This window comes from Mesocricetus auratus, unplaced genomic scaffold (assembly GCF_017639785.1).
Source record: "Mesocricetus auratus isolate SY011 unplaced genomic scaffold, BCM_Maur_2.0 Super-Scaffold_4256, whole genome shotgun sequence".
Taxonomy (NCBI): domain Eukaryota; kingdom Metazoa; phylum Chordata; class Mammalia; order Rodentia; family Cricetidae; genus Mesocricetus; species Mesocricetus auratus.
The window spans coordinates 85833886-85860749 of NW_024429182.1; the positions used below are offsets into that span (position 1 = coordinate 85833886).

The following is a 26864-nucleotide window of genomic DNA, read 5'->3' on the forward strand; positions in this document are numbered from 1 at the left end:
GCTTGAACTTGATTTTATTTCTAATGATATTTTGTAGTACCAGTAGTAGTAGCAAATATATTTGTCATTAAACTCAGAACACTAAAGTCTCTACAGATTGACCTCATAGATTGAGTCTAACCAGATGAATCTTAGCATTGATATGTTTCCCAAACAAGTCCTAAAACCAGTTACCAGATACGGTAGGAAAACAGCTGTGAAGTCAATTTGAAATGCCAGTTTGTTGTAGATACTTAAGGTGGGGTGAAGGTATGTCTTTGAAAGTATATAGGGTGTAGTTGGTAATCATCTTGAGTAGTTACACAAGTTTGCAGTAATGGGACCACAATGTCATGAATTTAGATTATGGAATTGATTTTTCTACATGCCTAAAATAAGGGTCAAATACTTTAGTGTAAGATCAGTTATTTCTTGTCTGTAACTAAAATGGGGGATATAAGTAAAACAGACATTTACACGAGACAAAAACTTAAAGCATTTTCCTTTTGTGTGTGTGTGATGGCTATATGGGCTCTAGAAAGGAGGGGTATAGAAGGAAAGAGAAAGACAGTACAGAATGGTGTTCTAATATATCTATACATTTTGAGTAGCTAAATAATTTCTTTAAATGACATTGGACTTGAATATGCATTTCCATGAATATGTATTTTTAGTTATGTCAGGAGATGATTGGTGAAGCTATTGGGATGATACCTTGATGTTCTACTTTAATTTTACATAATAATTGAAACAAAAGAGTAGGTATTTGAAATTTTGCTTTCACTATTTTAAAGATTTTTTTTTGGTCCTGTTTTTGTTTTTGTTTTTTTGTTCACATTGATCTGAAAATGAATAGCATTCTTTTCTGTAAAAAGTTCAAGCATTTGAGGAAATTGCATGACATTTGATTCTTGAGACTTTTCAGTCAGTAGAAGTGTGTTCAGCAGTTAACTAAAGCACGTCTTTGGGGATGAAAATAAATATTCATAGGAACTACAAAGCACTTTACATTCTTTTTGGAAACTTTAAAATAAAACATCTTTGTTTTCATGGATTTTCATATTAAACAAAAGAATGAACCATTTGAATTAAACTACTGGGTAAAATACTTGAAATAATAGTGTTTACTTTGGAAATAGTGGTATCATTGGATTTAGAGGCTTAACTATTTTTGATTAATGATTTCAAAATTTTTCTTTTTTCAGTACTGTTTGAGACTTTTCATTGCAAAATAACTTTTTAAAAAGTTGTCTCTTTTTCTCAGTAGTTATTAGGAAAGGTTCAGTAGTATCTTGAAAAACATAAAATTACAGATTTTTACTTATATTAAATAAAGACTAAGAGGTTTCTACTCATTTAAACTTTTCTGGGGTTTTTTTTTTTTTATCCTGTTTGCTTTTTTGAGACAGGGTTTCTCTGTATATCCCTGGCTTTCCTGGAACTCACTCTGTAGACCAGGCTGGCCTCAACTCAGTGATTCACCTTTCTTTTTGTCTCAAGTGCTGGGACTAAAGGCTTGTGCCACCATGTCCATTCATTTAACTGAACTTTTAGCTCTCCATCCTCTGTTCCTCGTTTGTTTGGTTGGTTGGTTTTGAGAGTTTTGTTTTGTCTGTTTTTTTGTTTTTTGAGACAAGGTCTCACTATGTAGCTCTCTCGATGTTCTGGAACTCATTGTGTAGACCAGGTTGGCCTTTGAATTCAAAGAGAATGGAATGCTGGAATTAAAGGCATGTGCCACTTTGCCCAGCTCATCCTCTATTCTTATTTTGGCACTTAATTACTTATTTTTCAATCCTAGGATGCAAGTCTTAATAATTTTAAGTAGAACTCTTTATATCTGGAGTTGGTAAAATGTTAAATAGCCTTAACTTTCATATATCATCTTATTTTTTCCAGCTTAGCTTGCTGTGCGTTCTATTAATATTCCACAACTTTATGATGAACATTAATTTCATGGAAAGGGCACTCCTCCCCACAAAATAGAAATCATCCTTTCTCTAGAATGATTGTTTTTCTTGTTTTTATTCCTATTTGGTGGGGCGGGGGGCGTGATCAGGCTCTTGCTCTATAGTTTCAGGGTGGCCTAGAATTCCCTGTTGTAGCCCAGGTTGGCTTTGAATCTGTGACAGTGCTCCTGCCTCGGTGTTCTGATAAGGTTACAGGTGTGAGCTGCTATACCTCCATCAGAGGATAGTATTTTGTGTGTGCTGGAGATAAAAACCCAAGTCCTTACACATGTAAGGCAGGTGCCCTACTACTGAGTGACATCTTTAGCTGTTGATTTTATTATTGTTAAAGGTAATCCTTACTACTCTTCCTAAGATCTTTTATGCTCTTTTTACAACATTTTCCAAAATAAGTTTCTTATGATTATTAAAACAATGATATAACATAATGCTTAAAGAATATTTTACTTTTATGTCTGTATGTGAAACAGATTTTCCTTTTTTAAGTATCCTACTGATGTTCATTTAATTACTTAATATCATAGGATGTTTGGATCTGGCCGAGAACATAATTTTACACGCCCCAATGAAAAGGGAGAATATGAGGTGGCAGAAGGAATTGGCTCTACTGTGTTTCGAGCTATATTGGTGAGTGTGTATTTTTTGCATGTGTTAGTACTTTAGGCATAAGATCCATCCTCAGTAAATATTTAGATCTCTATTTGGAGATAGACAGGATATTATTTTGCTTTAAATATTCTTTATTCATATTTATGCTAGTATATGCTAGGATAAAATAATGTAGACAAATGAATTTATAGCCTTGGGAAGATAAGATATGAAGATTCATCTCTTAGCCCTCTGTGCAGTTCTTTCAGGTGTTAAGTTCTAATGCTTCTGAAGTTGTATTATTTGTCTTTATTCTCTTACATTTAGTAAGTCAGATGTGATTTCTTGGGCCATAATTTATTGCCCCAAACTAGCACTATGGTGAAATTTGTGGACATGTACATATTATCTTACTGAGTTTTTTGTTCTTGTTAGCTTGTTTTTGTTGTCTCTCTCCCTCTCCTCCCTCCCTTCGCTGCTTCTCCTCCCTCCTTCTCGTCCCCTCTTCTCTTCTTTCTTTCATGGTGTCTCCCTGGCCTCTCTCTGCATTCCTCTTCTCCACATATTCCTAGTCTGGTAGCCCCACCTATACTTTCGCCTGGCTATATCATGCCTGTCTGTTGGCCAAAATAGCCTTATTCATCAATCAATGAGAGAAAGGTATATCTATTCACAGCATACAGGACATCCCCCATCATTTTCTTCTGAGACAGGGTTTCTCTGTGTAACAGCCCTAGCTGTCCTGGAACTAGCTCTGTAGACCAGGCTGGTCTGAATTCAGAGATCTGCCTTCCAAGTGCTGGGATTAAAGGTGTGCACCACCACCACCACCACCACCACCACCATCTGGCTTGTTTTTCTTTTTTGAAGTCTTTTTGTTTAAGGAATTTTGTACAACTATTACAGAGTCATTGTTTGTAACTTTATTTTAGTGAAATTAACTGTATGTTGGGCCTGAATTATCCTTGTAAGTGAAATTTTAAAGATTGTTAGGTGAACTAAGGCTCCATCTGACTTTATTGTTCCATAATTTAAAATACCAGGGCACGACTATTTTTGAAGATGCTACCAACTCAGCCTTATAATGAGTATAGACTAGCTTGTGCTATGGTACTTACTACATTTTTCCTAATGTTTTTCCCTTCAGGATTACTATAAGACAGGAATCATCCGCTGTCCTGATGGCATATCTATTCCTGAGCTGAGAGAAGCATGCGATTACCTTTGTATCTCTTTTGAATACAGTACAATTAAATGTAGAGATCTCAGTAAGTATGAGGTTTGTGTTTATAGTGTTACAAATCCTGCAAGTGATGTTTAAGTATATTTCGAATGTTTGTTTAGTTCAATTATAAAATGTCCTGGTATTATAAAAAGTATTTGTTGAATGCTACACCGTCTTAGATAGCACTTTGATTTTCAAACTTGAAACTTTAATAATTTTTTTAATGAACTCAAAGATTTTCTCCTTGGCTATTTCCCATATCATTTGTTATTAATATGTCCTAACTTGGCAACCTTGACTTTTCATAAAGTGTGACTTATTTTCATTGCTTAGATCATATCATCTAAAAATTTATCTTTTTTAATTTTTTTATCTCTATGTATGATAGTATCTTGAGCACTATGGGAGATGAAAATAATTCTTACAAGGTATACTTGGCATTAGAAACCAGAAATTACATTCCTAGACCACATATACATAGTTGAAATTTTCAGCTCTCCTGTCCTTCAGACTTAGTTTGCTGATAATCAGTGTGTGTGTGTGTGTGTGTGTGTGTGTGTGTGTGTGTGTGTGTGTGTGTGTGTGTGTTTGGAGGTAGGATCTTATGTAGCCCAGCCTAACCTCAAAGTCAGTATGTACATGAGGATGGCCTTAAACTCCTGGTTCTGCCTTCATACATCAAGTACTTAGACGTTATCCATATCTGCAATCATACCTGTAAAGATCTTTTATTTGTTATGGAATTCAAGATAGGAGCCTTTATGTAAAATAGGTATAGTAATGCATTCTAGACTTTTAACTTATAACCTTATTTCTAGATGACTATATATTACCAAGATCTTACATATTTTAAAAGACCTTATTAAGAAAAATTAAAAGTGGTCTTACAAAAAATGTAAAAGAATACTGAAGATATATACTTGAATCAAAAAATATTTTTTTCATTAAAATGTGTCTTTACTGAGTATTTAGACTCTTTAGTTGGAAATAGGTACTTTGCAGAGTTGTTAGGAAGATTAATAAGTAATATGTTTATATACATTATTAAATGAGAATTCATTTAAGAAAAAAAGCAAAAATAGGAAGTACAAAAGCCCAGGAGCAGAAATACATGCCTGCAATCCCAGCACCAAAAAGGAGTCAGGAGGATTAGAAGTTGAAAGTTAGGTAGTGGTTTTGAGGCCACCTTGACTCCCTGTGTCAAAAGTCCCTGAGACACTATTAAGAGATCATATTGGGCCTGGAGAGATGGCTCAGCAAATAAGAGCACTTGTTACTCTTGCAGAGAACCCAGGTTCAGTTCCCAGCATGTACATGGTAGCTTACAAACATCTGTAATTCTAGTTTCAGGGGAACTAGGACCTTCTTCTGGTCTCTGGGCACCAGGCATGCTCACAGTACATGTATATGTGCAGGCCAACAGTCATACACACACAATACAATAAAATTTTTTAAAACAAAAAAGTTACTGAATTTGTGTATTTATGTTAGCTTTCTCACAGCCTTGTTTGGATGTCATTTGTATTCTTAGAAGCTTTTCTTTTTTGTAATATTGAGCTGAATAGAAGATTATGAACAGTGCTAATTTATTGGTAACTCTGTTCTTAGGTTTCACTACTAAATTACCTGAGCACCTCTGTTAATGCTTCCTTTGACTCTTAAGACATCCTTCTTTGCTTTTCTGTCTTAATTCTTTCACTTTCTCCCTGGTCCTTCATCTATCAAATGTGGCTTCTTTGTACTGTTGCCCATTTTTGTCTCTGACTTTGAATATGAACTCTTTTTGAGAATAGTGTGAGGGCTGAAGAATTACTGACATATCAATCTGAAGAATTCTAAAGCAGATGCTGACTTACTCTGGTGTTCTGTTTGTTTATTCTTTACTTCTACTTTTATTAGGCTCCAAAGAAAGTGAAGATATTTTTGTGGGTTTCATTTCAGGTGCCCTTATGCATGAGTTATCAAATGATGGTGCTCGTAGACAATTTGAATTTTATTTGGAAGAAATGATCCTCCCTCTCATGGTAGCAAGTGCCCAGAGTGGGGAACGAGAGTGCCATATAGTGGTGCTTACAGATGATGACGTAGTTGATTGGGATGAGGAGTATCCACCACAGATGGGAGAGGAATATTCACAAAGTAAGTATTTCGGCATCCTTCTCATTCCTGATTTATTATGTAGATTGTCTCTATCTTTTAATAGTAATAAAAGGACAGGCAAAGGGTGTATCAGACTCTTCTCATGCAGGAACCAGCAAACTAGCTCTAAGTTAAATTCAGTTCATTGCCTGTTTTATTGATAAAGTTTTTGTATTGCCTATGGCTGCTTTGGTGCTATCATGGCAGAATTGAGTAGTTGCAACAGAGATTGCATGGCTCGCAAAGCCCAGAGTATTCACTGTTTGGGCCTGTGGAGAAAAAGTGTGTCCACCCCTGCCTGTCATGCACAGAACTGATTTGCATTTTGTTGACTGGAGGTAACTTTATGTTCCAAGATTTCTTTTTAAAATTGTTTGTGTTCCTGATATTAGCCCTTCCAAAAGCTTTATTGAACAAACTAGTTCTCTAGCTGTTTCTGACCAGACTCACCCATCTTGAGCAGCAGTGGGTTCTTTTTTCACTTCCAGACTTTGTGGTTAGAGTTTTGTTTTGTTTGTTTCATTTTTATTAGAGAAAATCTTTTATGTTATTTTTATGAATCCAGTATAAGCATTTTTTGTTTTGTTTTGTTTTTCTAATACAGAGTTTCTCTGTGTAGCTTTGGAGCCTGTCCTGGATCTCACTTTGTAGACCAGGCTGGCCTTGAACTCACAGAGATTCGCCTGCCTCTGCCTCCCAAAGTGCACCACCACTGCCCGGCTCAAATAAGCATTTTTAAAGTGGCTGAGTGAGTTAATAGCTTGTTTTATGGCCTACCCTGTTAACCTTTTAAGGGTTGGACAACACTGAGTTTAAGTAAAAGCTGTAGGAATATAGAAAGTGTGAAAACTCTAAACTGATTTTTCCATTTTATGAACCTTTTTTTTTTTTTTCTAAAACTAAACAAAGACTCTAAACAAGCACTTTGCCAACTTAGGTTTTCAGAAGCTTTTCCTCAGTCAACTGTGGTAGCACCATCCAGACAGACAGGTTTTCTCTTACGTGATGGACTTACTTGAGTGTTGTGGTTCTCTTTAAAAATACTTATTAACTCATATCCACACCCAGTATTCTGAGTCTATTTGTATAGATGTAATAGGTGTCTTTGTTGCTGTTTCCTCAGTCCTTGGCTTTTTCTGACAATGACTTTTCTCAATTATGGAGAATAAAAAGTTGAACAAAGCAGGAAAAACAAAAAGGTACCAAAACTCAGATACTAAATTATTTTCTGTTTAAAAAAGAGTTTATCATTTTAGCTTTCAGTAGGTTTAATTCTAAGAGTGTAGAGGAAATTACAGGACAGAGGTGACATTATAGTTGATATCCAGACCAGCTTTTTCTATTTCATTGTTGATGTTTCATTTTAGGTCTTTGTTCTTGTTTTTTATCTTGAGCGTCATAGCTTAGAGAGAACAAAAACTTTTTTGTTTTTGCTTGGTTTGTCTAAATATGATTCATTTTATTTAAAGCTGTTCAATCCTAGGGAAAAAAATGCATTTGAGGAGGACATAGAGGTAGCTTTTTCAGCCAGACTGACTTTCTAAGTGTGACTCTATCCTTTCTGAATGGTCAAGAAAAGAAAAAGAAAAGTCTTAAAATATCAGTACTTGAAACTTTAATAATGAGCACAGATTGATCCCATGGGTACAATTTATATACATATTTTCCTTATTGGCTCTTAAACCAGCATGTTTGGTTTGTGAGTGTGTTTTTCTTTTTTTGACAAAACCTTGCAGTTCACCTTTTAAGGGCGATATCTCCACCTGAGAGAGAGAAGGCGAGGAAGGCCCATCAGTCTAACTCCCTGAAGTTCCCAGCACATTTGGAAGACTCAACATGTTGTCAGTGGACTGTCTGCCCTTTGCAAAGCCAGTTTGCTCTAAACAGACTAACCTAGGCAGAACATGCTCGAATCTGCCATTTAACATCAGTATTAAATGGGGCTCTTTGCCTGGATGGAAAACAGTTTGTGGGGAGGGGCTTTGCCTTTGGGGAAATTATTAATAGTTGCTCAACCCATGAAATGTAAAATGTGTAATACTCTGACAAGGCAGTTTCCCCGCCTCCAGACTAGGCCATCTAGGTTTTTAGTAAAGTTCTTTACTCTGCTTGATAGTAGTGTATAATCAGTATCTTTTGATTGTCTTACTGAAGATGGGAACAGATCCCATTCCAATAAGTGGATGTGTGTCTTTAAGAAAGAGATGCTTCCTATGGATTGGGTTACCTGATTGGTTATAAAACCTTTTTTTTTTGTTTCCACTTAAGTAGGCATTTGCTTCTACATTAACTTTACTGAATATTGTCCTGTCATGTTGGCTAGTCTTCCTTTGGCATTAGTGCATCCATTATTTGGGCTTTTAGGGATGTCAGGTCTCTTTGATGATCAAGGTAAATGGAAGTTAATTTCTTAAGTAGTTTGATGCTAATGTGAAATATTTTTGTCTTTTTTTATTCCAGTTATTTATAGCACAAAATTATATAGATTTTTCAAGTACATTGAAAACAGAGATGTGGCCAAATCAGTTTTGAAGGAGAGGGGTCTTAAGAAGATTAGATTGGGAATAGAAGGTAAGGTGTTTTCAATTCATTTTCTTTATTAAAAAAAGTTTTTCAAAAATGGATCTGTTTATGTAATTTCTATAATTGTGCAGGGGTGGGGGGAGCTTTCACTGACAGTTACTGGATGATGATAGGGTAAACATGTAAATGACAAGAGAATGACAGAGACAGGCTTTCTTCTGAGAGGGTATATGAAAGCCATTAGAAATTAGTATGTGTTCCATAAGATCCCCTGTGATACAGAAATAAGATTTTTTTTCTCCTATGCATGCTCTGATTTTTAGCAAAGCCCATGTGGTGTTTGTTGGCTCATATGTGTACATTCCTGTAAAGTTGACAGGGCCGTTTGCTGGTGATCTTTGAGGCCTAATACATTTTAAAAGCATCTTTTGAAAATGCATGTAGAAGCAATACTCAGCTCACAGAATGCTATTATTCAAGATACATCAAGTTGCACAACTTGTTTCATACTTAAATGTATGCTTCCTTAGACAGCCTTTTATGATTTAAACGACCCCCCATATGCCTTGACAGATGTATCTTTCATTTTAAAAATACTTTCCTTATACCAAATATCCTGCCAGTTGTAGTGGTATACACCTTTAATTCCAGTACTTGAAAGGCAGAAACAAGCATATCTCTGTGAGACCAACCTGGTCAACCTAGTGAGTTCCAGGCCAATCAGAGCTACATAGTGAGATCCTGTCTAAAACCAAACCAAACCAAAAATAACCAAATATCCTTTTTGAATATTTGTAGTGGAGTAAAGGCTCTAGAGCCAGATTACTTATGAATTAATTGTTGTGCATGGCTATAGCACTTAAACCAGCTTCTTTATCTAGAATGGGGAGCATTAATACGTACTTTAGATGGCTATTATAAGGATGAACTAACATAAGAAAGAAAAGTACTTAAGACAGTACCAATATAGTAGGCTCTCAGTCTGTGTTTATGGTGACGGTGTCTTAACTAGGATTACTGTTGGTTGTGAAGAGATACCAGGACCACAAAAACTCTTATAAAAGAATAAATTTAATTAAGGTGAGAGCTTGCAGTTTCAGAGGTTCCATCCATTATCATCATGGTGGGGAGCATGGCGGCATGCAGACAGAAATGGTGCTGGAATTGAGGGGCCTGCAGATCACAGGCAATGGACTGAGATACTGGGCTGTATCATGAGTATAGGAAACCTCAAATCCTGCACCCACAATGACTTAACTTCCTCCAACAAGGCCATACCTCCTAGGAGTGCCATCCCCTATGAGATTATGGGGGCCAATTGCATTCAAACAGATGGTGAAGATAATTGTGTTAGCTAAGGACCTGGTTGAGGTACTGAAGGATCATAGGAGTCGGTCGCTCAAGCATGTGAAGAGAATGTTTAAAACAGGACTCCTGTCAAGGACAGTGAACTTGAGACACATGACTTTCACCAGTACTTGTCTTTGTCATTTTGCACTCCCCACTAAACATTACCTCATTATAAAATCTAATGGATAATTCTTAATTGAATGAGTAATCTCATTATGGATTGAAAAAACATGTCATTTTGTAATTCTTTGATTCTTTTTATCTTTATTAGCTAATATTCTTTTATGAAGTAGAGTTTTTCCCTGTCAAGCCCACTTGTTTTACATAACACTATTTTCTGCATAAGAGATTAAGTTTCCCTGGGAAGACATGACAAACACAGGCCTGAATCTAGGACTTTGTGATGTCAGAAAACCAGAAACTTCTGAGAAGCAATATTAAGTGGATTTTTCTCTCAAAGAGCCAATATTTACCAATATTTGTTCAGGCACATTATAGGCTTTCATAATTAATCTTGACTTTGGCCAGACAGTAATTAGACTTATCTACATTTGTTTCAATAACAGCTTCTAGATTTTGAAGCTTCTTTTTCTTACAATTGGTTTGTAGACAATCAACTTTACCATCAAGTCTGTAATTTTTTTTCTTGGAAAAGAAAGAAGCTGGGCTTGTTAGCACCTGCGAAGTAGGAAGAGTGATCAATCAGTTCAAGGCTTCCTTGCCTATTAGGAAGTTTAGACCAACCTGAATTACATAACACCCCGTCTAAACTTTCCCCAAATAGAAATGAGAAGAAGCTGGAGAGATGGCTCAGTAGTTAAGAACACTCACTGGCTGCTCTTCCAGAGGCCCTTAGTTCAATTCCTAGCAACCACATGGTGGCTCACACTATCTTTAGTGGAGTCTGATGCCCTCTTCTGGCATAAAGGCATACATGCAGATAGAGCACTCACACACATAAAATAACTAAATGAATTCTTACATACTGGGCGGTGGTGGCACAGACCTTTAATTCCAGCACTCAGAAGACAGAGGCAGGCAATTTCTGTGAGTTACAAAGCGAGTTCCAGGATAGCCAGTGCTACAAAGAGAAACCCTGTCTCAAGGAGTGTTAGCCTTTTTGTCACCCCAACCCCTATACCTATTCCAGCCTTTCCAATTTCAAGGCTTTCAAAAGAAATTTGATTTTAGAGTGTTGAATGTGTTGACTTCTTTGAGGGCTAGATTGAATTGGTATATAAGAGACATGGGGGAAGGTCAGGGAGAACATGTATATATGAGAAGGAATGATGGGTATAGGCTAGAAGCCTATTTTTTTAAATGCTCTTGCTTCCATGATCCCATAGTCACATTCATGTGTAGATATCACTAGTCAGGCCTGTCTATTGGGTTCTACTTAATAATAAACAGATGTGGGGGGTTGATAGGTGGTAAGGTTAAATTAAAAAAAAACTGTCTTGGGTATAGTGGCACCTCTGATCCCATCACTTATGAAACTGAGGCTAGTTAAAAAAATGAAAAAGAACCAATAATAGCATCAACAAGAGCCTCAAAACTGTCTGGTATAAAGATGGAAGACTAAATTATTTGTCTTAATTGATCTCCAAGACACAGTTCCATCAAAACATGAAACTTTAGGGATTGCTTCCTATATCCTTAGTGGGATATCTGTCACCTTCAAAGGTTGACTTCTAAAGTCAGTATAGAATCGCATGAGTTTGCTACTCCATCTAACAGACTTATCCTTGGCCTGCCTTCATCATTTAAGTGCTGTGCCTGAATTTGGTGGAAAACTCTCCTGTCATAGTACTTAACTGAGATTTTAATAAAGTCTGAAATTTAAAATCCTGAAGTAGTTGTATTGAAATAGTTTCCATAGATTACAGAAGTTTAAGACTGAGAAACGATTTAATTACACAAGCTTGTAAATTAATCTCCCCTTTGTATTCTGTCCAGAAATGGCAGGACAGTAAGATTGCACTTGTCAGAGTGTGGAATTTTGTTTTCTGTACAATTTTATCATACTAAGCTTAAAAAAAAAAGCCTTAGCTTCTTTTTGTTTAATAAAGATTTTTTTTTTTTAGGATTGAAAATGCAACTTAGTGGAAGGGCACTTTCCTAGCATGTGTATGTACCATAAGCCTTGGCTTTAATCTTCAATGCTGTATTTAAACTTCTCTACTGTGAGATCAAATCTTACTTTTTAATGTTGCTGACCACAGTTTTCTAGTATCCTCCACCCCAAGTCTCAGAAACTGCCATACATAGCTTGTCCTATGCCATTCTCTTTCTGCCTGTATTTCCCTCAGCTTTTTAATCATCCATTAAGATCAAGTACAAGGAAAGTTACTGGAATGTCATTGTGTATTTACATGTGCCTCTTGAGTTGGGGGGTGTGTTTTGTTTTTAACTTTATGAAACAGATGTCATCACCCTCAATAGAGCACAGACATCTTCAAGGCAGCTTTGATGCAATAGCTGTTAAACATTACTTTTTGAGTGAACAGGTCAGAGACAGACTTTATTTTAAAGGGAAGAATATTCTCGTAAGATATATATCTGAGGGCTAGATAGTTGGCTCAGCGGTTAACAGCACTGGACAAGTTCTCGGGCAACTTCAACTGCTTATAACTCCAGCTCCAGGAGATCAGACACACCTCTGGCACCCCCACACACATGGTGTACATGTACACTGTCATACACACACACACAAATTTTTTTTTAAATAGGAAGAAAAAGAAGCTATTACTGTTATGCTCTGGTAGTTTATTCATTATGTGTTATATATTGATTCAGTGCTTGCAGCATATTATGTACTACACTAGACTCTGGAGATTGGGGTGCAGATGCTTTTGTGAGAACCCTGCTTAGGTGGGAGTCAAACATAACACAAAGGTAATTACCATTTAGTGTTGCAGATGCTATTATAACATGAGTGCTTTGGAGCATAAGAAGCAAATGATTAACTCTTATGGACTCAATGTTTTTGCCAAGGGAGGAAAAAAAGATTGTTGTTGCAGAAGTTCCAGAGTGAATCCAACTCAAGTATAATGAAAAACCCGAAAGCATGTTCAAGAAGAGGTGAAAAGTTTGTTGTAACCATTCTATTTGAGAGCTTTACTATGAGAGGAAATACAGAATGAAGGTAGTTGAGATTGAGTCCACTGGAGCCAGATTTTAAAGCAGTTTATACAGCTGAGGCATACATATCTTTCTCCTTACAGCATAAATAAAAGCCATTGACAGTTTTTTGATTTTGTTGTTGTGGTGGGTTTGTTTGGTTTGTTGAGACAAGGTTTCTCTAGTTTTGAAGCCTGTCCTGGAACTCGCTCTGTAGACCAGAGATCTGCCTGTCTCTGCTTTCTGCATGTTGGGATTTAAGGTGCCATTGACAGTTTTAAGCAAGTGTACATTACGATTCCATTTGTGGAGAGAGGTGATTATGTGTGGAAGATGACAATACATCACATAGGAAGTTGAGACTTTATGAAGGTCTAGGAGGGATCAAGAACAATGGAACCCAAAGAGAACCCATCTGACCACTGAGGCTATATCTTCTGATGTTGGGGACTAGAAATGTGAGATAAGTGTGGCTTTGTTTACCATCTCTAAACCCCTTGGGGCTCCCTTTTTCCTGTCACACACAGCCTATACACTCCCTTAGACAGTACTAACTAATGTCTACTGTCTCAGGCCTTTCTGGTTCTCTTTCTGATATCATTTATGATAAACCCAACCTGTTGCCTTTTTTTTTAAATTGTGTTATTAGAGTCATTTTCTTTTTTTTTTCTCTGCAGCTGATTTCACTTTACAGTGGCAGAGTTGGGTAGGTTCAGTAGAAACTATATAACTCACAAGATTCAGTAGAAACCATATAGCTTACCCTGTTGCAGAAAAGTTTGCTTATCTCTGATTGCGTTCTTATTGATAAAGAGGAGGGGAGACACTTGTGTACAATATTTTCCAAGAACTTTGTGTCTTTGGAGAAATCTTTTTACTGATAAACAATTGAAAGTTCTCTAAAACTCTGGGTTGCTTTTACTAGTTGCTATTTTTAGTGACTATGATTCAAAAAGAGAATAATTAAGGAAAGCTCTCTGCAGATACAACTTTAATTACAGTCGTAATAAAGTGATGTAGGAGATTAAAATATTGCCCTTGCTGAACTAGCTGCAGAGTTTAAGAAGCTCCTAGAGAGCTGAGTATTCTGTTATTTAACAAAAAAGAAATGAAAAATGTTAAGCAATATAAAGATGAGACTGAAGCATAAGGAAACTAGAGGCTAAAAGAGCCAGAAATTGCAGGCCTTTAAGGCCAGTCATCCTGTGAGGAGAGTGTTGCAGGTGAACAGGTAGAGCCCAGATCTACTGCAGATTACATACCAGGATATGGAGACCCAGCCCTCCATAGTCCCACTTTAAGGATGTTTTATGGTGGTTGAGTTATTGAGTAACTGGGAAAAAAAATGGTGGAAGGCTTTGTGAATTGTATCTAGTTTTAGTTTAAATCTGTTAAATTGATAACTAAGTGATGTTTCCTTTCTTGATGATTTTAATTCCCATTTATTCAGGATCTGCATAAGAAAAGCTCTCAACAGCTAACTTGGATGACAAGTGTTGTGCATGTGTGTCCTTTTTTTCTTAAAAAAAAATCCTTTCTTTCCTCTAGGCTATCCTACCTACAAAGAAAAAGTAAAGAAAAGGCCAGGGGGCCGACCAGAAGTCATTTACAACTATGTCCAAAGACCCTTTATTCGAATGTCCTGGGAGAAGGAGGAAGGAAAGAGTCGGCATGTAGACTTTCAGTGTGTAAAGAGTAAATCTATCACCAATCTGGCAGCAGCTGCTGCAGACATTCCCCAGGACCAGCTGGTAGTCATGCACCCTACTCCACAGGTGGATGAGCTGGATATCCTCCCCAGCCACCCCACCTCGGGCAGTAATGACCTCGATCCTGATGCACAGAATCCAATGCTGTGATGCTGATGTTCCTGAAACCATAGCATGCTACTCTTCACAGTGACGTCGTACTCCTCATTCTGCACTGCGAGACCACTTTTCTTCATTGTGAGATGCACATGTTTAGGATACTGCAGTGTAGGCTTTTTTAAAGACCAAAGGTAGCTGAATGGTTTTTTAATGAGTACAACTTTAGCATCCTGGTTCCAGTACTATAAATGTATTTGTTTACCTGTAGGTTTGTGAAATTGGTTCTTTGTACAGGGACAGTCCTTTTTCACACATCTAGGTCTTCTCAGAAGTGGTGGGAATTGGCATCTGGGGTACTTTCATTGCAGACTGATACTTATCGCACCCCAGGTAAAATACAGAATATTAAGAGTTGCACTTTATAGATGGTGATTAAATGGAGCTGTTGAAGCCATTTTAGAGTTATGATACACAATATAATATAAGTGCTTCTATCAGAGTATTCCTCAGTACAGTATGTATAGTTGGCCCACAAGAAGCAAAAACATATTTATCTTGAGTTTATTTGATGATTAGGATGAGATTTGATGCTCATAATGTTGGTTCACTCATCTCCAGAGCTCTGTAACATTCTAGAGTGAGTCACATGCAGGGAGAGTGAACGTCAAGAGGTGGTTTACTGTCCAGTCTGCCTTACCCTTAATCTTTTCAGATATTTATTTACTAATGCTTTTTTTCTTAAGAGTTATGGGATAGGAAAATGAACTGTTTGCTCTTCACTTACTAAATGATTGTAAACTCGAGTTTTTCATCAAAATAAAATTCCATTGTTTTAATGTTTCTGACCAACTTTATAAATACATTGGCTAGATTCTGTGTCACATATGTTTAAGTTATAGCTAGAAATCAAATGGTAGCCCAAAGAGCTTTCTGGTATATTTATAAGAGGCACTTAATTTCCTATAAATTCAGAAAAGTCACTATAAAACCAAAGCAGTTGATCAGGATTTTCAGAATATGAAAATGGACTGACTGTTGTTTAGTAACCGTAAGTTTCAAGGCTAGTTTCTGATTCTTGAGAGTTTGTTTGGAGGTTCTAGCAGGGGAGCGCAGCTACTCGTATACCCTTGACCGAAGACCGGTCCTCCTCTATTCAGGGAAGGTCGTCCTCTTCGAGCGTGCAGCTTCGGGAGGGACGCACATGGAGCGGTGAGGAAGGAAGGGGACACCCGCCTAGCCAGCCAGATCAGCCGAATCAACCCTGGCGATCAATGGGGTGACAGATGTTGCAGCCAGATCGCCCTCACATCCTAGTTTCTGATTCTTAATTCAGTGTATTTTCCACTAATCTGTGCTGCTCTGTTCAGCAAATTGTTTAAATATTTGATCATCTACAGAAAAGAATTATTAGTGTTTTGTGCTTTATGTCTTAGGTCACTTAACTATTTGTAGCCATATGTTGTACAGGACTATACTCTAAGCCACATAAACTGCCATCTTGGAGTATTCAGCTGTGCCTGCTTGTTAAGCAAGTTGACTGTTTACATCCCCTTAGGGAGATGTGGAGAGAATCGCAAGACCCTCATCTGAGTAGCCAGCTCTTCTACGCCTGTTATTTACAACTTTACCCTAACTACATGTGGCCTCAGGGAGGAACTAAGAGTATATATAGGCTTGGAAAGAGTAGGAAAGGGGCCAAAGCTCCATCTGTTCCATCATCCCTTCTGTGTAAAGGCTTTCTTGTGTGGTCTTTGTGAGCTGTAGCATCCCTCTAGGGGGCCCCTCCCTTATGTTCTATAAGTAAACCCACTGATTTCCAAAGTGAACTTGATTTGATGGAATCATACCTTGGTTTGTCAATGGGCCCATAGAAGGGAGGGTAGGTGTTGCTTTTGCCTTCCCTTGGAAAGGGATTTTAGCAGCAGCATACAGCCACAGGTCTTAGAGAAGCCAGTTTGTAATCTTGAACTTGAATTCAAACATTTAAAATTAGAGTTAACATCGTTGTTTTCATATAAATTGAGATGGCTACACTTTGGGAATGAACTATTTTTGTAATATGTCTGAGCTAGTAGCATAGGAGAAATTATGTATTAGAATGAGATCAAAAAGACACTGCAAATGTAAAGCAGAAACATGTTTAAACCACTGTTGAAAGGATGAACCAGCCCTGTAGCATGTGAAGATTTTCTCCCTAATTATTCAACATGGGAACAGTACTTATAGAACAAGGGAAACATTTATTAAAAATATTTAACTGTCTAATACATTATACTTTAACCCATATTTATAGTAAAGGATTCTTACAAGGAAGAATAAACAGCTTTATGATACAATTAGTATAAGAAATATCCACATGGGGGACTTCTTCGTAGTGTAAAAACACCATACATCTGAAATGACCATTTTGCATATAAAAGCTACCAATGATGCTTCTGTGCACAATGATTAAAAAATTCAACACAAACCAAATTCAAAATATACAATTAATGCAAGCTATCCACAGCTAGCCCAAACTCAATGATGAGAAAATACTGGAGCAGGCTTAGTTCCACTTTGTCTGAAGTTACACATGGTAGATTGACTTGTATCAATGGCTCTGAGATTGCTTTTATGGAGTCAGTACATAAAAGCTGTTCTCTCCCTATCCAGTAAGCTTCACAGACTGTAAAACTTCACCAGTAATGCACTTTGATGCTGTAGCTGTTGCCAAAGCAAAATGTAGCGCCTACAGTGGCCATGGCAAGTCGCTAAAGTCAACGGGACCACCCAGGCCCGCGTCTGCTTCCAAGAGGCTCATGATAACAGCCATTGCTGCCTCGTCATTACTGGGACTACTGGATCCTTGGTCGTTGTCTATCATATCGATGCCTATGTGGGGGTTCTCACCTGTGGAAAGGAGGAAAGACTGGTCAGTAAAAAATACCAAAGCACACTTATATTTGGAAAGCAACTTCTCATACTAAGAAAATTATATTTAACAAGATTGAAGGGTTATTTAGGGGGCACTATTAACATAACTTTTTGTTGTTGTTACTGCTTTTCAGAAAGAACATCTAAATATTAGGAGCAAAGCCCTTAAAATTCAATAAATATTAAGAATGTTTGAGTTGAGCCCATTCTGATATTTGGTAACCATTAGTGATCATTTGGAAAAATAATCACAACTAGGAAAGGAGAAGATAGAAGATATTGAGAAAAAGCTGGGTGGACTGTGAGAAACAAACTGTCATCCGGTGAAGCTGCACAGACTCTCCCTCTGAAAAATTATGTGGGAGAAAACCTGTGTCTGGGTTGCTATAGAGGCACTTAGATCACTTAAGTAGTAACATTTCAAACATCTACACTTCATACCAACTATTTCAGAACTAGATTGTTTTATGTAATCAGTTCTTAAAACCCTCTTTGTGCTAGATATTTTGTACACTCATTGTCACTCATGGAGGGACAATGAATAATACCACTTACCAAGAATAGAAGAACTATCAGAATATGGATAACCTGGGGTCTCTTGAGCCTGCCCTGGTAGTAAGCCAGTGGAAGGAATGTCTGGAGTCCCTCCATTTAGAATCTGCAAATAGAAAGGGGGAAATACAAAGTTTCTCACTCAAACAGAAATTTCAATTACTGTCAATATGCAGTGCTATTAAAAAAATGAAGGATGTTGGGTGGAGGTGCTTAAAATGGGTTCGATTTCATATTTTTTCCCCTATCAAACAAGGACCTGTTAGAAAACAATCATGGAAACAGGGAACAGCCCCTACCCTAAACTATTTTCTCTACAAATAATTCAGTACATGCAGATAACAAAAACTGGGAAAAATCAGCTTCCTAGGATCACGCTGCCCTTATATTTACTTACAGCCAAGGCACATTAGTGAGCCCAAATTACCTAGTGCAGGAGTGAGTGGGCACACGCTGAAGAAGTAACGGAGGCCAGCAACAATTTGTGAAGAGAAACAACTTTAGGATGGATGATGATCACCAGGTATACCACAGACATTAAATTAAATAACCTCTGGTTTTTGTTCTTGATTCGATAATTGCTATCACACCTCCATAATAGAAATCTACTGTCATAAGACTGCTCTACCCTCCAAGCTCCCTGCCCTTGGCTAAGCCTCTGAAACACCCTTGGAGAGGTATTTGGACTGAGTAAGGAAACAGTGACCACGGGGTTCCAGAAACACTGACTTCAGGCCTTGCCAGCAGACGGCACTGCAACTTGTTTCTTCACAGTTCAGCTTTGCAGTGTGGGTCCCTGTAGATTATTAAAAGCGACTGAGTGCTCCCCTCAAAAACTGTTTTAGGTAGACTGTACTTATATAAATAACATGGTTTGAAATATAAACCATTTATGTATTAACATGAATAAAAATAAAAGCATTTTAATGAAAAATCACAAGTGACTGAAACACTTTAATGAAAAACCACAAAGTACAAAAACAGTTTTTTAAAACTGTGTTACTATTCTGTATCTTCGAATATTATGCCTGGTTTAAGAGAGTTCAGCTGGATTCTCATACCTGCCCCATTTAGCCTGTTAGGATGATATTTGATATAAAGAAAATTTAAACCTCAAATAGGTAAGTAGTTGTATGAGGGAGAAATAGCCTTTCCAGTAATTTTGGTATTCTTTGATATGTCTCAGTTCTTAAGTAGATGTCTCTTAAATGTTCATTACAATGTGTTATCAATTAAGTTGTGTGCACCCTGTTACGTTAAAAATCTGTGTATACATCTTGGCTCTCGGAAAAGATATCCCTTAGATGATTTTGAAATAGCCTGCACTAATCACTTAGAGGGTTCACTTAGAATGGATTAATCTTGGGTGATTTTGAAATATCCTGCATTGATCACTTAGAGCAATGGTTATCAACCTGTGGGTTGTGACCCTTGGGGTTGAATGACCCTTTCACAAAGGTCATCTAAGACCATTGGAAAACACATATTTACATTATGACTCATAACAGTAGCAAAGTTACAGTTACGAAGTGGCAACAAAAATAATTTTATAGTTAGGTATCACCACAATAAGGAATGGTGTTATAGGGTTGCAGCATTAGGAAGGTTGAGAATGAGAGAAGGTAGAATATTGGTTTAGTGTTAGCCGACCTTTTAAATTAGCATGAAGATAATCACCATTTTAACATCGTGTAAGTTTGAGGAAGCTATTGAGCTCAAAGTAGCAGGTACAAACTTTTTAAAAATCCCAGTCTTGACTAAAAGCCCAAATTTTATCACTGCCATTTGTTTTCCTTGCAGTGACAAATGTATGGAAAGGTACAACTAGTTTAGCTTGTGATGAGATCACACAAATGCTTCTTGAGGCAACTATCATGGTAGGTATGAAGTAAGGCTCCACTAAGTTTTTTCATTTTAATATTTCTTAATATTCTTAAATGTTTTTTAATTTTATATGGATGTTTTGCTAGCATGTAAATAAATGTACCACATGTGTGCAGTGTCCTTAGAGGTCAGAGAGGGTGTCAGATCCTCTGGAACTGGAGTCACAGGCTGTTGTAGCTGCCATGTGGGTGCTAGAAATCAAACCTAGGTCCTCTGGAAGAGCAGCCAGTGCTCTTAACCGCTCAGTCATCTCTCCAATCATTTCTTTTTTTTTTTTTTTTTTTTTTTTTTGGTTTTTCCGAGACAGGGTTTCTCTGTATTGTTTCGGAGGCTGTCCAGCCTGGCCTCGAACTCACAGAGATCCGCCTGCCTCTGCCTCCCGAGTGCTAGGATTAAAGGCGTGCGCCACCACTGCCCGGCCTCCACCATTCATTTCTAATGCTTCATTGAGAACACTGTCAAACTGGCTTACATTTTATTGTATGTGGTGGGGAAGAATACAATGACTTCTAACAGTTTAGTGACACGGTTTTTTTGCGTATCACACAATGAAAATAAAGGGTAATTTTTTTTTTTTTTTGGTTTTACGAGACAGAGTTTCTCTGTATTGTTTTGGAGGCTGTTGGTCCAGCCTGGCCTTGAACTCACAGAGACCCGCCTGCCTCTACCTCCCAAGTGCTAGGATTAAAGGCGTGCATCACCAATGCCCGGCTAAGGGTAACTTTTTAACATTGTTATGAAAATAGTCTTGACCTGGCAAACCCTTAATTGAACTTGACTTGAGGCCCCTGAATGCCCTTACTCCCCCAGGATCTATGGAGGCTCACCCAGTTTCCCCTTTTCAGCTTGATAATCTGAATGAAACAATTTGGGGTCAAATGACTGAAGGGCTGGTCAGTGGTGGTGCACATTTTTAATCCCAGCACTCGGGAAGCAGAGGCAGGAGAGTATCTGTGAGCTCGAGGCCAGCCTGGTCTACAAAGCTACACAGAGAAACACTGTCTGGGGGGGGGGAGATTGACTGAAGGGCCACCTTTGCTCTAATTTGCTGAGTTACTTAATTCTGAGGTTATTTTTAACTTAATGCTTTCTCATGAACCCTGTTGTCAAGGACAGACAAACAAAAAATTTTCAATTTTTTTGTTCTAGACCCATTTTTAAAAGCCATTGAAAGAAGAAAATGTTTTCATAAACACCTCAAAAACTTCAGGTTTTATGATGTGGGGCATGGCTTTAGATTACTGGCAGGTGCTGTTCATCTGGAGACCTGGATTGTCAATTCTGGAGGGAGAGCTTGGATTTTCCGTGTGGTAGCAGGATGGATGGATGGATGGATGGATGGATGGATGGATGGATGGATGGATGGATGGATGGATGGATGTTGTTGCAATGATAAGCAAGTAATAGAATGAAAGCCTCTGAAGTACCAAGAAGCCAGCTACCTGAATGGTGAATTAAATCAAGGGGACTACCCTAGGGAGATAGAGACAACAGAGCTAAGAGCACAGCAGGCAAGCAGTAGTTTGCTGGCCACATTAATCCACTGATGGGTTCTTAGTCTTTCCCAGGGGCCAGGCACTTCCACATTCATTGCCATATGTAGAACTCCAGGGACAAAGACCACTGCTATCCTACCAGTATCAGCCCCATTAAATTGCATAACTCCCTTGGACAAAACCAGGCTTCAAACTGGGGCCCACTTTGCTGTGGCTGTGCTCTTACCCACTAACAAGCTGGCTTTTCAATTTCCTGGAGAAATCAAAACCCCCTTTCAAATGGAAACTTGCTGAAGATTCACATTAAGTGGAGAAAACTGCCTCTCACCCAGCTACCCCCACACTCACCCATCCTGGCAGCACCAAATCTGGGTAACCTGAGTCTGTTAGGAGCCCAGTTTCAAAAAGCTCTGGCCCTTGGGAATCACACCTGAGTCTTTCCTGGAGTCTGTCTCTGGGGATGAGGAAGGAAGATTTCATGTACAGAGTCCCTTGTGCTCTTCTAATCTCAGGTGCTATTAACAGATTTTTTAAAAAACTTACAATCAGTATACTTTACAGAGGTTTGCAAAGTCTCCAGTAAAGATGAAAACAGGTGTTTATAGTGTCATCTTCTAGACAGCTCTTCATGAAGTTCTTGTGGCCGGTGCTGTCACATCATAGGAACACATTTTGGTGACAGATCCCCAAGTGTTCAGCTATAAAGCCTTGACTTGAAGTGTGGCTAATGTTGCTTTTACTAATGGTTTCTCTTCACCTGAAGTTCCTGGCAGTAAAGTTCTATGGGTTCTTCCTAATATGTCCCTCACAGGAATTCTTGAATTGTGCCCTCAAAGGGACTGGCAGTTCCTTTTTCCTCAGAATGTTCCTCTTGCCTTCCTGCATTCACATGCAATACATCCTCTTGAGCAAGCCAACAAGTCTCCCAAACAGCCAGTGAGCTTTGTAGCTAGCCTCACACAGATGTGTTTATTTTGAGAAGGAAAGAACATCTCAATTTGTCCCCGAAGTCACTGCATTTCAGAACTTGAGCAGAGGCTCTCTCAGTCTAAGCCACCTTGCTTACCTTCTTGCCTCCTGGAGAGGAGGCATCAGGGGGAGGTGTACTTGTGATGTTCAGCGGGCTGGAGCCACAGCTGGAAGGTGATGACCCTCTTATCCTGTTAGAGAAGAGCTGATTACAAGGCCTTTCAGGGTAATGGGTGGGGAGACGCTAAGGAGTGAGGGTAAGGAGGATAAGGAGTTAGGTTAGGGACTGGCAAATGTTCTATAAGGGCCAGCTAACTCTTGGTTCTGTAGACCATATGGTGTCTGTCACAGTAGTCTACAAGCAATGCATAAATGAGTATAGCTGTGCTCCAATAAAGCCTTATTTCCAGAGCCTAGTGGTCAGCTGGGTTGCTCTAAATGCATCTAATCTGGAATGCAGACTCCAAAAGCAGTAACTGTCAAAGCCTTTGAATTAGGGTTTGGATTCAGGTTGATGAATTTTAAGTAAGTGATCATCTTTATTTCTTCATGGAATACAGGTGAATTGGAGACCTCAGGAGTTTACCTACCATCTTGGCTACCATGAGTTGGATGTAGAGCAAGAGATAGGTTGTCTTGCCCCTAGGAAATGGTAGGTAGTAGTGCAGTTTAGCCACATCTAAAAAGGAAACTAATAGGTAAACAGGAGCAGCCTTCTTGGGAAGCAAGGGATGAAAGACAGATCTGGGACTTTTCCGGATTACCCCACTAGGGTAGGCTTGCTAGGAGACTCAGAACTGTGAGGCTGGCAACCCCAGGGAGCGAAGTTGTGGCTTGTACCAGGGGTTTGTTCATGTGCTAGTGTGCTTACATGAGTCCTTGCTTCCACCCCTGCCATGTGTTTTGGGGTCATGTTCAAGCTGGAGCCAGAGTCTGGGGAGTATGGAGGCAGCTGTATTACCACCAGACTTTCAGTTCTTCCATGATGAACACAGTCTATTAGAGTCACATGGGGTCCAGTCTCTATGCCTAAGAAATGAATCGGCCTGCACTGATTACTTGTCTGTATTTGTGAGAAAACAAGTTTTCTGTCTCCTAGAAGCTTCTTAAATTCAAGATACAACCCTATTATGTGTAATGCTGGAACATACAGATGGCTATAACTGATTACCAGAAACTGCTGTTTCTCCCAACATTGTCTACTTCGGATGGAGGACAGTGAAGTCAGGCTCCCTATCAATCCCTGACTTGCCTTCTCACCATTCCTTGTTTTACCTTCAGCACCTGGTCCTAGATGGCTGATTTCTCTACAGGACAGGCCTCATTCCTGTGTTATCAAGCATGCCCACCTTCATCTCTCCCTATGCTAGTGAGCTTCCACAATATGTAACACAGCATTTTGGATATCTGTTCAGCAACTTAGCAGCAAACGGCATCTTGAAACTCAGGATTATGCATTAGGAGTCTAACCCTCTCCCTTTATAGCTATGTGCTTCCTTTCTACACTAAGTCTGGCCAGTTAGGTAGCCCTGAACACCATTCACGTGCTTGTGCTAGAGTAGTCCTGATTTTCTAGTGAGTGCACCTACCTTTATTGTAAACCTTACACTGAGACCAAGTTCAAACTCTTCCTTGTCTCAATCTGTGAATTCCCACCTGTCCTTTTATCACAGAGAAAACAGCCCTCTCACAGATGTTAGGGCTGTTCTGGTGAAGCACTCTCACACCGCATTCTGATGGTCTGCATAGAGCCCAGGATATATAGTGGCCAGTCTGAGTTGATCATATTGCATCCTGTCTCCTCTCCAGAGGTGGAGGCAAGCAGCTAAACCCACCACCCTGGATTGGCGTAGAACTAACTCACATGTGGACAAGAGCCCTTCTGGCCAACCAGAGAATACACTAAATCAGTGGCTGCAGAGAATATTGGTCTTTCTGCCCTCCCCCACATCTTTCCTTACAATTATGTTTCAATACATTTATATTTTTCTGCCTTTTTTATTTAAGTTAGAAATGAGCTTGTTTCAAATGTCAATCCCAGCTCCCTCTCCCTCCCCTACCCTCTCCACCAGGCCCCCCAGTTCCCCACCCAATCTGCACTCTGATCCCCAGGGAGGATGAGGTCCTCCATGGAGGATCTCTAGAGTCTGTCATTTCATCCAGGGCAGGGCCTAGGCCCTCCCCCTACATTTATATTTTTAACTATCTGGTTACTACCTTCTTGGTTCTCCAAAATTAGGTAGACATAAATAATACACTGTTTCCCTCTCAGAAACTCATGGATTCTGAGTGTCTATTGTGTATCAGGCTGTTTATCCTTTCAAAACCGTAGCACAGTCCTTAGGAGAGACATACTACCTCCCTTCTGTGGGTTAAGTTAGCATACTAAAGGTTAGATGGCTCTCCTAAACAGAACTAGGTGAATGTAGGTCCAGGATTGAATCCAAGGCAGCTGCTGCCAAGCTCTGCTTCCACAGGGACAGGATGCCCCCTACAACTGCCTCTGTTTCTAGTTGTTTTGCTTGGCCTCTATTACTAACTCTAGGTAGCTTGAAGTATTTTTGTTAAGGCCCAAGTCACTGGCTGCTTGCATCTTACTCCAGACCTGTGATGTTCCGGGGCATCCATCCTCACTAGGAATCTGCCTGGGATACATTCAGAATGTCGGGAATTGAGCTTCCCCTAGAGTGTCTTAAGCTCTGGCCTATTTGGTCTAGCTTCTTTATTTAAGGTACCGTTTCTATTTTGAACTGGGCCAGGGGAAAAGAACAGTCCTGTGCGGTATAAGCAGCACTCCTGGTCTTCTTTCCCCTGGTGATCAGCAGCAACCTTCTAGACCCAACAGCGATGACCTAAAGAGTCTCCACACATTGTGAGGCACCCGGCAGGATGGGTGCAGTGCCGAAACCACTGACTGGGTGGAGAGGCAGCCAAAGGTTTACTTGCCTGTGGATTTCCATGATTTCTTCTGCAATCATTCGACCTATTTTTCCTGCCCCAGCTCTGGTTCCCCCTGGAATGCCTGGAACAGTGGGATGAGTCCTCTTTGGGCCACCTACAACAAAGGAATCTGACAGTAAGAAAGAGGAAACCCGAGAAAGAAATGCTGCTGTGTGTTAAATGGAGACCCCCTATCCACTTGAAGTGGAACATCAAGGCTCTACCTTGTCAGGAAAAACAGTTCTAGCAGGGGAAGGCTTAAGATTCTATTCAGAATCAGAGGCTAAAGTTTTGACATGAACTAGCTAATTCCCTTCATGTGCCAGAGACAAAGCAGTAAAGTGTAATCAGTTTGACAGGGAATCAGGGAATACCCAACTCATGCAAGCCTCCTCCAAGGCTTTCTGGAAGACTTTCACTGAGCCAAGTCTTCTTGAAAGTGGACTATATATTAGCCTGGCCATGATGTCTACTGCATGGTGTTCATGGAGGATGACTAGGACATAAGCTTGGAACTGAAGCAAACAGCAATCAGATCATGCTGCACTGGTGGATCCACAAGAGATAAGCATCAAGGGACCTGGCACAGAAAATGCACTGGGTGCAATGTGGGTTACTATAAGTCTACCACACAGCATGCACTGCACTTATGTGTCACTTAATGACAGGGATACAGCCTGAGAAATGTATCCTTAGCTGAATTTGTCATGTAAGACACGATCAAACCTAGGCAGAAGAATCTACAGGGTGTTAACTATAGGCTACAGAGTGTGGCCTGTTGTTCCTAGGCTACCAACCTATGTTACTGAGCTATATATAGGTAACCACAGAGATGACATCGGTGCCTTTAAAAAGTTTGAGGGCAATGTGTTACTCTAGACATCACAATGATTGTGACGTCAGAAGGTAAAATGGTATTTCTCACTTACGTGGTCTGATGTTAACCAGAATGTTGCTATGCTGTGTGTTGTATAGAATGGAGTATGGAACTGATAGGGTGAAGTTAGGAAACAGCGTAGAGGCAATGGGTGAGTGAGAGACAAAAGGAACAGAACAGTGCCTTTGGACTTCACAGAGGAAGTGCAGAAGATGCACTTGGGATATTCTTCAGTTGTCCTATCTGGGAAAGCAGGGAGTGGGCAAGGGAGTAATGAGTGGAAGAAGCGGGCTGAAGTCATGCAAGTAGAAGTGGTCCCAGAGAGACAAGAACAGTAGAACCAGTGCTGAGCCACAAGGAAGGAGCCCATGGATACGGCAAGTTCTCAGTGCCAACAGATACCTTTCTCCCAAACACAGGAGCCAGTGAGTCACCAAAGATCAAATCATAGCCCATGGGCAAGAGGAAGAGGAAAGCACAGAGAAACAAGGAGTCTTAGTGGCTGTAGGAAGAGTCACAAACATTCACAAC

At 39.2% G+C, this 26864-nt stretch overlaps 2 protein-coding genes across 14 annotated transcripts in view; one reads left to right on the forward strand and one right to left on the reverse strand.

Moving 5' to 3' along the window:
* Positions 1-15538, forward strand: part of Btbd10 (BTB domain containing 10) — a 64598-nt gene extending 49060 nt beyond the window's left edge. For all 6 annotated transcript variants that reach the window (XM_005075657.4, XM_013117519.3, XM_013117523.3 and 3 more), the window contains 5 exons: positions 2474-2576; positions 3685-3805; positions 5704-5901; positions 8362-8472; positions 14443-15538. In XM_005075657.4, the coding sequence (XP_005075714.1) occupies positions 2474-2576; positions 3685-3805; positions 5704-5901; positions 8362-8472; positions 14443-14753 (844 nt within the window). In that variant the 3' untranslated portion in view covers positions 14754-15538. The remainder of the gene's footprint in view (positions 1-2473; positions 2577-3684; positions 3806-5703; positions 5902-8361; positions 8473-14442) is intronic.
* Positions 15539-16922: 1384 nt separating this feature from the next.
* Arntl (aryl hydrocarbon receptor nuclear translocator like) overlaps positions 16923-26864 on the reverse strand; it is a 102220-nt gene continuing 92278 nt past the window's right edge. For 7 of the 8 annotated variants that reach the window (XM_013117473.3, XM_013117474.3, XM_013117470.3 and 4 more), the window contains 4 exons: positions 25463-25571; positions 22614-22707; positions 18171-18273; positions 16923-17591 (listed from right to left, as the gene is read on the reverse strand). In XM_013117473.3, the coding sequence (XP_012972927.1) occupies positions 17431-17591; positions 18171-18273; positions 22614-22707; positions 25463-25571 (467 nt within the window). In that variant the 3' untranslated portion in view covers positions 16923-17430. The remainder of the gene's footprint in view (positions 17592-18170; positions 18274-22613; positions 22708-25462; positions 25572-26864) is intronic. The other variant, NM_001281567.1, reaches the window with a different exon arrangement.